This window comes from Hermetia illucens, chromosome 1 (genome assembly GCF_905115235.1).
Source record: "Hermetia illucens chromosome 1, iHerIll2.2.curated.20191125, whole genome shotgun sequence".
Taxonomy (NCBI): Eukaryota; Metazoa; Arthropoda; class Insecta; order Diptera; family Stratiomyidae; genus Hermetia; species Hermetia illucens.
Window position 1 is genome coordinate 40,869,850 of NC_051849.1, and position 13,610 is coordinate 40,883,459.

A 13,610-nucleotide genomic window follows, 5' to 3' on the forward strand; every position below is an offset into this window, starting at 1 on the left:
CCATGAAATCCCATCTAACTGAGACCTGGCGCTTCCCACGGCGAAATCTTGTTAACAGCTGCTGAACACGGTCCGCCGTCTACGTCTGTGGCGGGCCAGCATCGCTCCAACTCTGATTATGGTCCAGAATCTGTATCAAACGAGATGTAATGCGCCGTGTGGGGAGATGGGAGTAGAATCAACATAATACATGTCTCAGGTGCAGGTAAGCCTCCACAGGTAATCAAATGCGCGCTCTAGTTCTGAATGGACGCTGAATAGTTGGTCGGCCACGCATCCGCATCTTTTATCTTTTGCTCCGGTAATTATTCGCCTCGAAGTAATCTTGTTGTCGGGATTAGGCCGTTCGGTAGCCAGTTAGTGGTAGTAGCAGGTTATGTCATAAAGTCGCGATAAACACCTCACGGTCCGTGGTTAGATGAGCTGCGTCCGCAAAACCAGATTCGTGTCGTCCGTTCCGTTCGGGGATGAGAGCGAGCGCAATGCCGTGCTGTCGAGATCTCGGGCTGGCTCGAAAGATTTAAGACGTGACCCCAGTGCATGGATCGTTCTGCTTACCACCACGAGCGTCGGCTCATTCCAATGTCCTGGCCAGTGACTGGATGCTCTCGCGGAGGTTCAGGCCAGTGCACCAAGGCTAAGATACAAAGAGATGTTGGAATGCACCGTGCATCCGGATGCTGCAGCAGCCTGAATACGTCGGGAAAGAAGTGGCCCCAACGTTGGGCTTAGCCCGGTGACTGGTGACAACACGTGCTGGCGATCTGCTTCGGTGCAATTCAATAGAGTGCTCGCTTTTGTTTAAATTTGAGAAATTTGAAATTCAAAACGCTAAAAGGTCACTTGCCTTAGAAACAAGCTGAAAATGAAAGAAACGCTAATTAAACTTAGAAAACTGGAAAAGTTCGCGGCCAAGAAGCCAGTAGAGGTCGAAATGGGTGTTTTGTGGTACTCGAACGCGGAATCATTGTCTAACGTGGTGTACTGTCGCTTGCGGGCTAAGCACTCGTCGTTAGGGAGTTGCAAAGAGAGTGATCAATGAAAGTATCTGTTTTGCGTGAAGAATGGTGTTTTGACTGTGTGACCCGCTTGATTGTGCCTCCCCCGAGAACGATGCCTGAAATCGTCTGATCAACAATTAGTGCAGGCTGAACCAAAATGCGGAAGACTCTCTCAAATATTTGCATGCTTTTGGTGTGGATGCTAAACCTGAGGTAAGCGAAATGTGAAGCCAGTTGGAATGCGTGTTAGTCGTGACCCTAATGAGCTTGAACGCTTGCTTGAGCACCGGGTGCTATTGTCCAATACCGCAGTGGATTCCTGTTCTAAACAACAAAAGGTGAAAGTTGGCCATCGGTAGGTTTGCGCAGACGTCTTGCGTTCAAGCTGCATGAAAACAGCAACATTTCCCTTTGCAACGCAACAAAAGACGCTCCCAATATCAAAAGACTTAAGACAGTAACCGCGTCTTTTCTGCGTGACTTCAAGCCATTGTCGCCTTGACTCCTGCGGCCCCGGATTCGCGGAAAACACATTTATTCATTTCAGCGGAAAAGTTACGTGGTATGACCAAATTACTCAGCTCTCGAAATAGGTGACACTATGCCATTGACGGTGTTCTCTGATTTTTTCCGCTGCATGGTTTGCGTCACGGGTGACTTACCCCGTATAGCATTTTACTGTTGGTCGCAGGGAAAAACGCCACAAAAGCTCTTCCCATTTTTCTTCCATAAAATTTATTTTGTTGCTTCGGAAAATGATTTTATGTTTCCGGCTCTTTTGACATTGCAGCAACGATGACATCAACCACATTCGTGTATTTAACTATGCAGCAATGCTAATTATTTCCACTTGGAGATGATGATAACGTTCGGAGACGGGCAATTTGATGAACTTCTGGCTGAATAATATAAATTACTTTAAGTACCCACATGTGCGCCTTTGAAGGCCGGGCTGGTCATCATCACGCTGTTGTACTGGTTGCCTGTTGTCTTGTTGTTCACTTGATTTCTCACGACGACTACCTTCAAAAATCAAACGAAACGTCCGAAATCAAAATTCAAAATCTTCCAATAACCGTTTGGTGAAATATACCAAATTATAGACATGAGTTGAGTAAACTCGATTGGTTTGCAGATAAAGTGTTCCCCTTTCCTGTGAAAGGTTCATTGATCCACAACGCCTCGATGTCTGATTATTCGGCTTCCAGTCTATTGAGTTACAAATGGGCACTCAAACCAAATTGGGAGTCATAATATTGATAAGATCAGAAGTTGGGTCTGCAGGTTAAAATGCTATTATTCAATAGACCCCATAATAAAAACAAATGGCCAGACATTTCACTCATTTGATAGTTAGCAAATGGTGAGGCAACATATGAAAAACTGACTATCTCCACTAATAGTGATAAGAATCTCCACTTTCGGACCGCAAGAAGACAACGTTAACAGCGTTTTGTAAGAGCTTCTGCATTTTTATGCAAAACCTAAATTGTATGTAGTGGATTGGTTGTCTGTGGCATTTCGGATAACAAGTGGTGCCTAGGTGAGGCTAGTGAACCACCTTGTGAAATTATATTAGTCCGTAATCGCTCTACAGACCCTTTCAAGATCCAAAACCAGTCTGGAGAATTTTCGGAAGGCACTAGCTCTGTGATCTGTGGTTCCAGTGGAATATTCTTGCATTGCTTTATAAAGGTCTTCCCCAAAAATATCAGAAGCATTCATATATCCAAAAGTTTTTTCTATTCCTCTCTCGTCTTGCCAATGTTTGATAAAGTTTTTTAATAACCACAGGTTAATTTATTCCCTACAACACTACTCTAGAAATGTACCACTCTTCTCTACAATTGTTGAGTCTGTGAGACTCGTTTTTGGACTATCTCAAAGGGAGCAGGGAATAACCATAATAACTGATGACGAAACTGACCAAACGAGCTAGGGGCTTGAAATATGTTAAAGCACTTCATTTCACGACCTTCGACAAGAGATAGCTTGTGCCTATCCCAGGTTCCGGCATGATGTCTTTTAAACACTTCAACCTCTTCATAAATGGCTCTTTTTATTCCCTAAATGGGGAATATCGAATCACCCACACTTACACACTTTATCAATGAAATGAGCTGGAGGGAGCTGAACCTTCAGGTCTTCCCAAGAAATGTATACTATTCCTCTACTGTTCTGCGTGACGGGTTTCGAAGCCGACCCACTCGTCGGCCATTTGTAGATGTGGGTTTCATTGCATGGCATAACCAGCAATTGATATGTCATCCATTCTAAGAGTTTGGCTTATCCACTATCTCTTTTGATTTCTAATCAACTCGGTAAAAGGCACCTGGCCCGTACGCCGAAGCAGTTCTTCGTTGCAGATTATGTTATCCCAGAGTACCCTGATGTCAATGTTTAGGCAGATGTTAACAAACGCTTGGAGCCTTCGGTTCCGGTCACTTTCCATGTGCTGCTTCCATAAAACAGCGCAGAGAAAACACTGGCATGGTACAACCTCAATATGATGTTGGTGTTTGTGCATCTGTTTTTTCCGATTTTAGATAAACAGCGAAAGAGGATTTAGCACTGCCAACGCATGGGGTAACATAGAGGTGGGCTCCACGTTGGACCTCAAATTCCTCTGAGATTTTATCTCGATGCAGTACGTGACTGATAATAGTTTCTCCAGAATGCCTCTCCTGCATATAGCATTCCAGATATGCTTGCTGTTGACCCTGTCGAAAGCCTTCACGAAATGGACGAAGAGCAGGAGAAGCGAAGATCGAAACTTCATTTACTACTTCACAATGATCCGAAGGGTGTTGATGTGGTCAGTGCAAGAGGATCCAGAACGGAGACCAGTCTTTCCAAAATGATTTAACTGTTACCTTTGCGGCGGTAGGAAGTCCGCAAATACTCGGCCAATTGTCACATTCCAGACGAGTGCTTTTCTTTGGAATCTTAACGATCAATTCCTTTTTCTACTCATTGGGAAAGATTTCAGGTTCTCAGGATTTACGAATGAGTCGATAAAATCACTCTGCAAAAAGTACAAAGCAAAATTTCTCAGGGAGACGCTTAAGCCTGGCGCCTATACTCTGCTTGAGTATATGGATGGCAAAGGGAATTCCACTTTTTTCAAGGAGCAGCAACCAAACGGTTTACGGTGGCGAAATTGCTACTATTCATGGTAACTTCTGTTTCTTACAAAAATACAATAGTAGAATTCCTTTTTTCACGGTGTATGCTACACTGCATTTCTTAGACTTTTTCATGGTAACGGAGTTTCAAAACGTCGTAACCACACTCATAGCGACCAATGAACCTCTCAGCTTCTTACAATCATCGATGCGCCTCTATGGTTCGGCAGTCAGCCAGTTCTTATGACATATATTTTAAATATGGCCGCCAACTTCATCTGCCTCGGAGATAAAAAGATTTTTATGAAGGCCGAGTAGCGGCCCAAATTTTGAACTGTTCATTTACTACTGAAAGCCAGGTGGATCGCGAAGACGACTCGTATTGAATTTAGGCGACCGACGCTTTGTTTTTCTCTGAGCAGACGCAGTAGTGACACCCAAGGGAAGATAAGCAGCCACCAGATGTTCGCTCCTTTTTAAGCCGATGTCATCACTTCTTTTGTTACGCACATTCAGAAGACAATTCTTAAATCTACTGCTGATCACGGTAAGGTCGATGATGATATGATGAGAGATGAGATTCAACTGACCTTGTGGGTTGAACTCACTCTTGAAAACCGTATTCGCAACATCATCCAAAAAACAGTGAATCAAGCCAAGTTTGTCAAGAACTACGGAAAGAATGACGCAATACACGCTTCACATGGAGGAACACGACGAAGTTTTACCGTGTGTATACAAACTCACTTGGTATGTTCTGAGGGAAAACCTAGTGACAGAAGAATTCGTTCGCTGGGTTAAATTATTTGAAATAATTAAGACTGCTCTTTTCTATTTGTTAGTGATATTTCTTGACCTTGCAAATACCGATATTTTGGGAACCACTTGTTCCCTTCATCTCTGCTAATAAGTCTCAACACAACCAAATTTTAATTATTTCAAATAATTTAATCGGTAGAAATACCGCGAAATTACACCTAGATTTGTTAAACTGCTCTACCAAGATCCGAAAAGAACAGTTGGAAATGTGCCGGGTATATCAAAACCGCTTCGTGTCTCTATCGGTGCGCATCAAGGAAGCGCCCTCCCACCATCTCATTTTCAGAGATCTATCTTTAACTGCCTTGTTAGGATTGAGGTTCGAATCGAAGATAAGCGTCTCATCCGTAAATTGGTTCAGGCCAGCGCCTATGTCAGGAATCGGAATATCAATCATGAAAATGTTCTTTAGGGTTGGACCAGTAGCGGATCCTTGCGATACTCCCGAGGTTACTGACAATCGATCGGAAATTAATTTTCCCACGCCTGGGAAAACTGGGGGGCTCTGCAGTCCTGCCAGGTAGATGCTCTCAATGTACTCCTGCATCTCCCCCTCCTAGACTCCACATTATATATGTTGCAGCGTGCAGTTCCGTCAGACTACGTGAGTCCGGGTGCTGAGCAGCGAAGTCCTACGGCCACAGCAACATCGTAGATGAAGTACCTCGGGAAACCTGGGCTTCCCCCCGGACTGTGCCACGCAAGCTCAACTTCACGAGAAACCTTGCTGTGGACCTTCCAACCAGGGCAAAGTGGAAGATCGGCGGCGTGTTGCAAGATTATGACACAGTATTCTTTACGGACGGATCAAAGATGGTCTATGGAGTCGGCGCGGGGGTTTTCTCGAATACACACAGTGTATCCAAGTCATATGGTCTCCCAGGTTTTGCCAGCGTATTCCAGGCGGAAGTACTGGCGATATTGGAAGTCTGTCGATGGCTGGAGCGAGATTCGAGCCACACGCGTAATATAGCCATTCTGACCGACAGCCAAGCGGCCATCAAGGTCTTGTACTCGGCGACGACATCTTCCAGGCTGGTGGGGTAGTATAGAGACGCGCTGAACCGTTTGGGCGGCACGCTCAAGGTCACTCTGCTCTGGGTTCCCGGGCATAGGAACATAGAGGGGGATGAGTGGGCTAACGGATTGGCCAGGCAAGGCTTCTGCTCTTGGCAGTCCCTCGGCGAATACAGTCGGTGTTCCGCTGGTGGCTGTCGGGGGCCTAGTCTACTCGCACTACCTAGCAGCCGCGGGCCTGAGATGGCGAAGGCTTCCAAACTGTGCCAAGTCAAGGAGAATTTGGCCTGCTTATAACATAGCCCGATCTTGAATGCATTGGCACGTGTCTGGCACAGGCGCTCTCGTTGCCAGACACGTGCAAATGCATTCAAGATTACGACGGTCTGGACGGGACACTGGCCCATAAGGGACCATGCCGCTAGGCTCGGCATACCCTACAATTCGCATTGCCGAAGCTACGGAGAAGGAAAGGAAACCCTCATGCACTTTCCCTGCGATTGCGCAGCTCTAGCTAGAGTCAGGCTGCGGAGACTGGGTAAACCATTCTTTGGGGACGTGAATGCCACGGGCTGGCTCTGAAGATCCGAGCCGGCTGAACTCTGCCTCCCTGCTTCCATAACAACAGTCACGGTCTTAGGAGTTTGTGACATCAAAACGGCGCTGATACCTACCTACCTTTCCCACGCGTGTCTTCAAACGACCTATAGTCTAATCAAAAGGACGGGAAATTTATTTTCTATTAATTTATAGATAAGTGCTTTTACCCATGCAAAGACGAAGGTCTTTTCTAAGCCTAATGTGCATGCTACCGTTGGTTTAATTTTGACGTTAAGTCGGGTACTCACGATGTCGTAGAGGTAGCTAAGAGTGTGTGTATTTTTTCATTACATTTGTTTAAGTTTCAGGGTCTCAGAACACAAAGAAACCTAATGTGTTCTGGTTCATTAGTACTATCTTTCTTCCTAACGGCAATTATTTTGGTTACTTTCCAGGAGGAAGAAAATGGCCATTATTTAGGTAGTTATTAAGAACTACAAGAAGAAACCTGTTTGAAGGGAAAATTCCCAAATTTCGTTGTCAACTGGCCTCTTTTTCAGATTTTTGGTAACATCTGTAAGTTTTGATAAACTTAAAAAAATTAGCGAGTTTGTGAGTTTGGGGAGAAGGTGGTGAGTCTTTGTGAGTTGACGGAAATGGAATCTTTCACTGTTGATTCAATAATTTAAATTATAACTGGGTTGTTTCGTGAAGCTGGTGGTTTGAGCTTCCGTTCAACGACTTTCAATTTTCCAGCATCACTACAGATGGATTTCCTGTTCTTAGTGAGAACGAAGTTGCGGGATTTGTTTCCCGTTGGCCTATTTATGTGTTGAACCGGTTTGATATCTGCTATTTTACGCTTCAATTTTTTGTTATGGAATTTCGCCATAATTTCTTAGATTTATTTGAGAAAACAACTTTTGTAATCAGCGTTAGCTTTATTTCCATTCTTGTGGAAATTCCGCTTGAGATTTCTGCACTAAATCTATCTGACCTTCAGGTGTAATATGATATCATAGGGTCAGTGTGTTGCATTGAAAACTATGAAGTTTGATAAATTTAGTATTCTTTCCAAATTCGGTGATAATTGTGATTTAAAATATCGTCCCCCGGAAAGTGGTGGACGCAACACGCGAGCGGACGTGGGTGACCATCAGATGGTGATGTCAGCACCTTTCTTGTAATGCAAATCAAAGAGACAACTCCTAAATTTACCTCTGATGGCAAAATGGTCAATCTGATTGCTTGTCTAGTGTCGGTCAGTTGAAACCCAATTGACCTTTTAGGAAGCTCTGTACTCGAATATTGAGCCAAAATGAGGAGGGTGCAAAAGCTTTAAATCCACAAACCTCGAAGATCGCCAAGACCGTCATTGGCATTCGGATCACCCATACGATCACAATGTCATCCCCCTGAACTGCGTGTAATTGCTCGTAGAAAGCATCCTCTATATCTATTTCTCCACTATGTATATTGGCAGTCTCTGTTGGTGCATAATACTATATAATTGTGATACTCCTTAACCTGGAACGGAATCTTGCAATGGGAAGTCTGTCAGAAACCAGTTCTCAGGTGAAGAGAGCCTACCTTGCTGTAGCTGTCAGAAACAACCCGACACCGGATTCGCATCTGCTACCACTTGACTTTCTAGAGTATAAAAGCACATTGTCATTAGTGTCGATAGAGAGTGAATTACTCTTCAGAGTCATACCATCCTACTTCGTTTTGGCCCAGAATTTCCAGCTTATATCGTTGGATTTCTCGCTAAAATTGGAGAAAGGGAGCATTATGGGAACCCTCAATATCGTTATCGAGGAACGTGCATACATTTCTGCAACCAACTAGAGTCTGTGTTCGACAGCTTAAGGTGTTCGGCATGAGGTCTGTCCCTATCCGAGGCGTTATTAGCGTTTCGGTAGTAGGGAAATTTCGAAATTTGCAGGTTGCTGGCCCACAAATTTCTATCCTTTTTGGTCGCCTTTTACGACATGTAGGCCAGATTCTGTATTCTTAAGCCTCAACTCACAGGGCGTCTATAATTGAGTTTCTCCACTTTCTCCGCTAGAAACACCGGAAGTACAAATGAGTGACTTTTGTAGGGTTTATTTGCCGCTTCAATTGCCGAATTCATCAACCATGCAAGTTTTTTGCCGCTTTTAGCTTTACTTTTGGAGCTAGTGACACTCTTGCTCCGTTTTCCTCAACATTTCCCTTATCCGCACGTAGGTGCAATTAAATATTGCCTACATATTTCAATGGTAAATTGATGATGACTGCGATATTGTCTGTGAAGATTAAAATTTTATGTTTGAGCCATTTTATGAATTGGGATCACTTATTTCCTTTCCCGTTTTTTTCATATTTTCCCGACCTACACTTCTCAAAATCCTTAACATCAGAGACCTTAAAATCGATGAGCTTCTGTGAAATCTTGGAATCCTTCCCGCCAAGGTGCTCCTAGTGTTGCTGCTACAAGTTCAATCAGAGTTCTCCCTTTGTTATTACGGTTCTGTTCCTCTGTTGTTGGTATTTTGAGAGTTCCGTAGATATTCTTTTTAAGGTTTTGTGTAAAAGAAAATCTTATTAAAATCAGTTTACTGTCTGTCTGTCTGTGTGTCCATCTGTCTTTTTTTTCAGGAGCTGGAAATCCTCAAAAACACTGGTCTGGACATACCACCGGGTGGGATTTTTACCTACTAAAACCACCCCCGATTCCCTCCTTGCCCCGCGGAACCACCCTAAGGTATTACATCACATGGTAGAGTCAGCTCATTCTAGCTCAGTCACCTTTCTTCTATACGCGGCGCACATGACTGCGCTTTTCTCCTCTCCTCTGCCTTTCGGTTTGGTTTGAATAGATGCGATCATGGAGTTGACCGCATCCCAAATTTCTTGATGTGCTACCATTTTCGGTACCAGATTTTCTGATACCAGCACCTCTCCTAGAGTCTCCTCTAAATTCCTCCTTGCTTCCACAAATCTCGGAAAGTGGAAGAATACATGCTCTGGATCTTCTGGGACTCCATTGCAATTTGGAAAGTCGGGTGAGGTCTCCAATTTAAACCTATGCAGGTATTGGCGATATCCTCCATGCCCCGTGAGAAACTGAGTGAGATTATAATTAACGATTTTTTGTATATATCGGAACAGTTTACCTCTCTTGAGCGGACACCCCTTTTGACCAAACGCTCATAGCCTCACATGTACGCTTTTAACACGACGCACAAAATTATGCGTAGGAATTCAAAACGCAAAAGTCCACAAACTAATTCGAGGACGCCCCTTCATTCAATCGCAGCAAGTTGAAGTGAAAAGTCTAAAAGGTAAAATAATTAATAATGTCACAGAGGAGAGTGCTATCTTTGAAAGAGAAAATAAATATTCTCAATGCATATGAAAATGAAAATACATCAGTGCGTGTGCTATCCAAAAGGTAAAACTATAGGCAAATAATCTAAAACAATTTCAATGTTGATAAATTAATTTGACTTGTCTCAACCAGACGCAGACGCAGGCTTCCCTTATTGTACGTAACAAAGTGGCATTAGGGACCAGATGGATTGCTGAAGAAAATATCAACAGTAAACAATTTTTTATCAATTCAAATGGTAAAATATTGATTTCATGGTTTTGCAAGGTTTAAAGTCATAACACTCCATTATCGGGACCAATTGTTCAAGAGAAATCCAAGGAAATAAGCTTTAAGTCTTGGAGTTCAAGGTTTCGCTGCATCTAACGGTTGGCGGCAAGGATTCCGCAGTAGTTTGCAGTCCGCAGTGTCTGGTGCGCCTCTACTGTTAATCCAGAAGACGTTGAACACTTTCTAAAAAAACTTCCAGCACTTCTCATTGGTTATAGAGCCTAGGACATTTATAATGTCGACGAAACAGGTTTTGTGTAAACACAAAATCAGTTTACTGTCTGTCTGTTCGTCACACGCATTTTCCTCGGAGATGTTTATAGCAATTGACACCAAATTTGGTAGAAAGGTGGGAACTGTGAACGCTCACGCATACATCCTTTTACGTCGGCTACAGCATAGAGCATGATCTTACCAAATTTGGTGAAAATCGCATTATTACTAACAAAGTTATACTAGGTCAAAGCTGTCGCTTCTGTGCAAATTCAAGACTGAATGTCAATATCACTAGAAAGGGGATATTTTCACGTAATATATACATATATTACGTACGTTCATAGCTGAAGCGTCTAGCTTCCGATTTCCCGACTTGTTTGACGTGGAAAATTGTGCAAAGAAAGGTTAAAAATTTTACTGTGCGCTAATTTAGCAGGAGAAAAAAGAAGAGAGCATTTATCTCCATGGACATCAAGCGGTTGCCAATAATTTCGCATTTTAATAGGAAGGCTTGGATGACACGCGAGTTAATGACCCAGTGGCAAATGATTTTTCTTCCAAGCAACACGACATCAGTTTGTCAGCCGTTAGATCAGGGCGTTATCAAAAATTCACTATCGAAGCTTGCGCAGCTTGGCAAACATTGACACTTCTTCAGCGAAGAAACCAATTAACGTCTTCGAGGCTGTACATTTCATAAAAGCAGCCTGGATTAAGGTGCAGCCAGTAACAATTATAAACTGTTTTAGAAAAGCTGGATTTGACAAAATGATTTTGAATCAGAAGAATTCAACCCTGAAGATGACTTGCCCTTAGCAACGTTGTCTTATATTTTCCAGTTGGTAGAAACACTTGGGGAGGGCTATTTCGACGCAACAGAATTCCTTGAAATCGATAAAGAATCGATAAAGTCCCCATCAAAACTCCCAGAGCTTGGGATCAACTGTTCCAGTAGCGAAATCTACTTAGATAAAGAGGATTCCGGCACTGAACAGCTTGACAGCTACATTGCCTTCGATAAATTTAAAAATTTTAGAGGAACGTATACAAACACAACAAGAAAAACAAAAAAAATGTTACGTCAGTCCACAATTTCCGAGTTTCTTGAAAAATGTAAGTAAATAAATTGAATAAATCTTTAGTTTAAGTTTTGCCTGGTCTTGTTCTTTTTCTTCAGGCTTTGTCCAGTTTACAAGCGGAGTCGACTCGTCGTGATCGGTTTCGCCATTTGGCTCTATCGAATGCCTGATCTGGGTGCAATCTCGAGGCTTTTAAATCCCCATCCAACGTATCAAGCCACCGTTATTTCGGTCGGCCTTTTGCTCGTTTACCATCGACTTCGATGTTCAGACCAATCTTGGCAAGTGAATTCTTGTTAGCACGAATTGCGTGACCATACGCAACATCTTCGTCTCCATCACCGCAACACGTCATTCATTGTACGTACGGTTGTCAAGAATGCGTTCAAAAATCTTCATGGTATGGGAAAGTAATCGGATCGGACGGTAATTTGAACATTCTGTTGGACTACCTTTCTTTTTTCCATATTGGAACAGTGGTACTTTCTTGGCGGTCAGATGGTGTTCTTCCTACCTGAATAGCCCGATTAAAGAATTCACTGAGCCACAGTGTCGGGTCCCAGCTCTTCTCTTTCCAGAGCTCAGATGCGATGTCGTCAGGTCCTGTGGCTTTCCCCAATTTCATTCGTTTTATTGCCTCATCGACTTCGATTGCGCTGACCGTTAGGCCCATGGTGTTTAACGTAGGTACCTGTCGTGGAGACTTAATCTTACTGTCCTCTTCAGACACGGATTGATTTTGTGACCAAAATCAGAGCCCCGCTGAGACAAGCAACAACGGTACCAGTCTATACCAAGTGCATGGCTTAGCATTCATACTGGTGGATGCAAGAATTACCTAAATCTCTACCGAACTATGGAGTACGGCACCCGTGTTTATACGCAACACCACGTCGAGGCCCGAAGGTCTCTTCTCGCTTGAGCATAACCACAACCACCATGAAACTCCCACTAGGGGGGCCAACCGCAAATAACCGAGCTGTCTTCACATACAACAGGAGTTCACTCGTAGTATGTGAGTCCAGGGGCTTTCCCGGTTCCCATCGTACCAGTATACCCCTGGTAAGGTTTCGTGACCAATTTGCCACTTCAGATGAGTCCCCGTGCAGACTCGGATCTGATCGCCCTGATTAGGCCTTTGGAGCATTCGCCTACTGAATCACGGCCGGCAAACCAAAGTGATTACAGCGTCTCCCGGTGCCACCACTATGGAGGTTCTCCTCGGTTTTGGTTTGGCCGATAGGGTTGCCTCCCCATCTTCCTCGCCGCCACCTCTGAGCACCCCGTTGCGCTGACTGGTGGAACTGGTCCAAATGTCGGCAATGATTGTGGAAGTGGAGGATGAGCAAATTCTTCAGTTGAAATCTTTTCGAAGTATTCTCGCCATCTATCCGTTGCGGCCCGACGGTTGGTAAGCAAAGTACCGTTTTTGTCATTAATGCAACAGAAGTGTTCGATATCCTGTGTACGTTCGTTATGGCTTTTAGCAAGTCGATACAGATCTCTCTCGCCATCCCGAGTGTCCAGTTTATCGTAAAGATTTTTGTAATGGTTCGCTCGGCGGATGACAGCGACCGCTTTCTTTGCTTCCCGATTGGCATTCTTATAAATTTTTCAATTAGCAAGCGTTTTATCGTCGAAAAATTTGTTTTAGAGGCGTTTCTTTTCACGGACCTTCACTTCAACATCATCATTCCAAAGCCAAGTATCTCGGTTGATGTATCGCTTACCCGGCTTGGTGACCCCGAGGGTTGCAGAAGCCGCTTTATGGATCGTGTTTTTCATTTGGTTCCACAATTCTTCCACATTCGTATTGGTCGGTAATCGTGTGAGTGAGATAGTTTCTTCTTTTTTCTCACGAAATCGCCACCATTTAATGCGCCGCGGGTCAGTGCGTTCCTCACGCTGTTTTATCGTTGGCTTAATTCGCAGGACGGCAATCAATGCCCGATGTTAAGGTGCGATGGTCTCATAGGGAATGACTTTGCAATCAGTGACAGTGGTAAAATGTCGGCGTCTTATGAGAATATAGTCGTTTTACTGTTCCCACTACAAAATGTAGGAAGAAGAGACCATCGTTTGATGAACCATGTATTCATAAATACAAGGTCATGAGTGTCCGCAAAATCGATTATACGGTTACCATCCTCATTGCGCGCTCCGAACCCCT

The 13,610-nt window shown here is 43.8% G+C and overlaps 1 protein-coding gene across 2 annotated transcripts in view; it reads left to right on the forward strand.

The window, feature by feature from the left end:
* The first annotated feature begins 211 nt into the window (after positions 1 to 211).
* The window catches only part of LOC119646775 (protein Wnt-2), a 31,248-nt gene continuing 17,849 nt past the window's right edge, over positions 212 to 13,610 (forward strand). Inside the window, exon 1 of one of the 2 annotated variants that reach the window (XM_038047357.1) lies at positions 212 to 1,214. In XM_038047357.1, coding sequence (XP_037903285.1) covers positions 1,159 to 1,214 — 56 coding nt within the window. In that variant the 5' untranslated portion in view covers positions 212 to 1,158. The remainder of the gene's footprint in view (positions 1,215 to 13,610) is intronic. The other variant, XM_038047356.1, reaches the window with a different exon arrangement.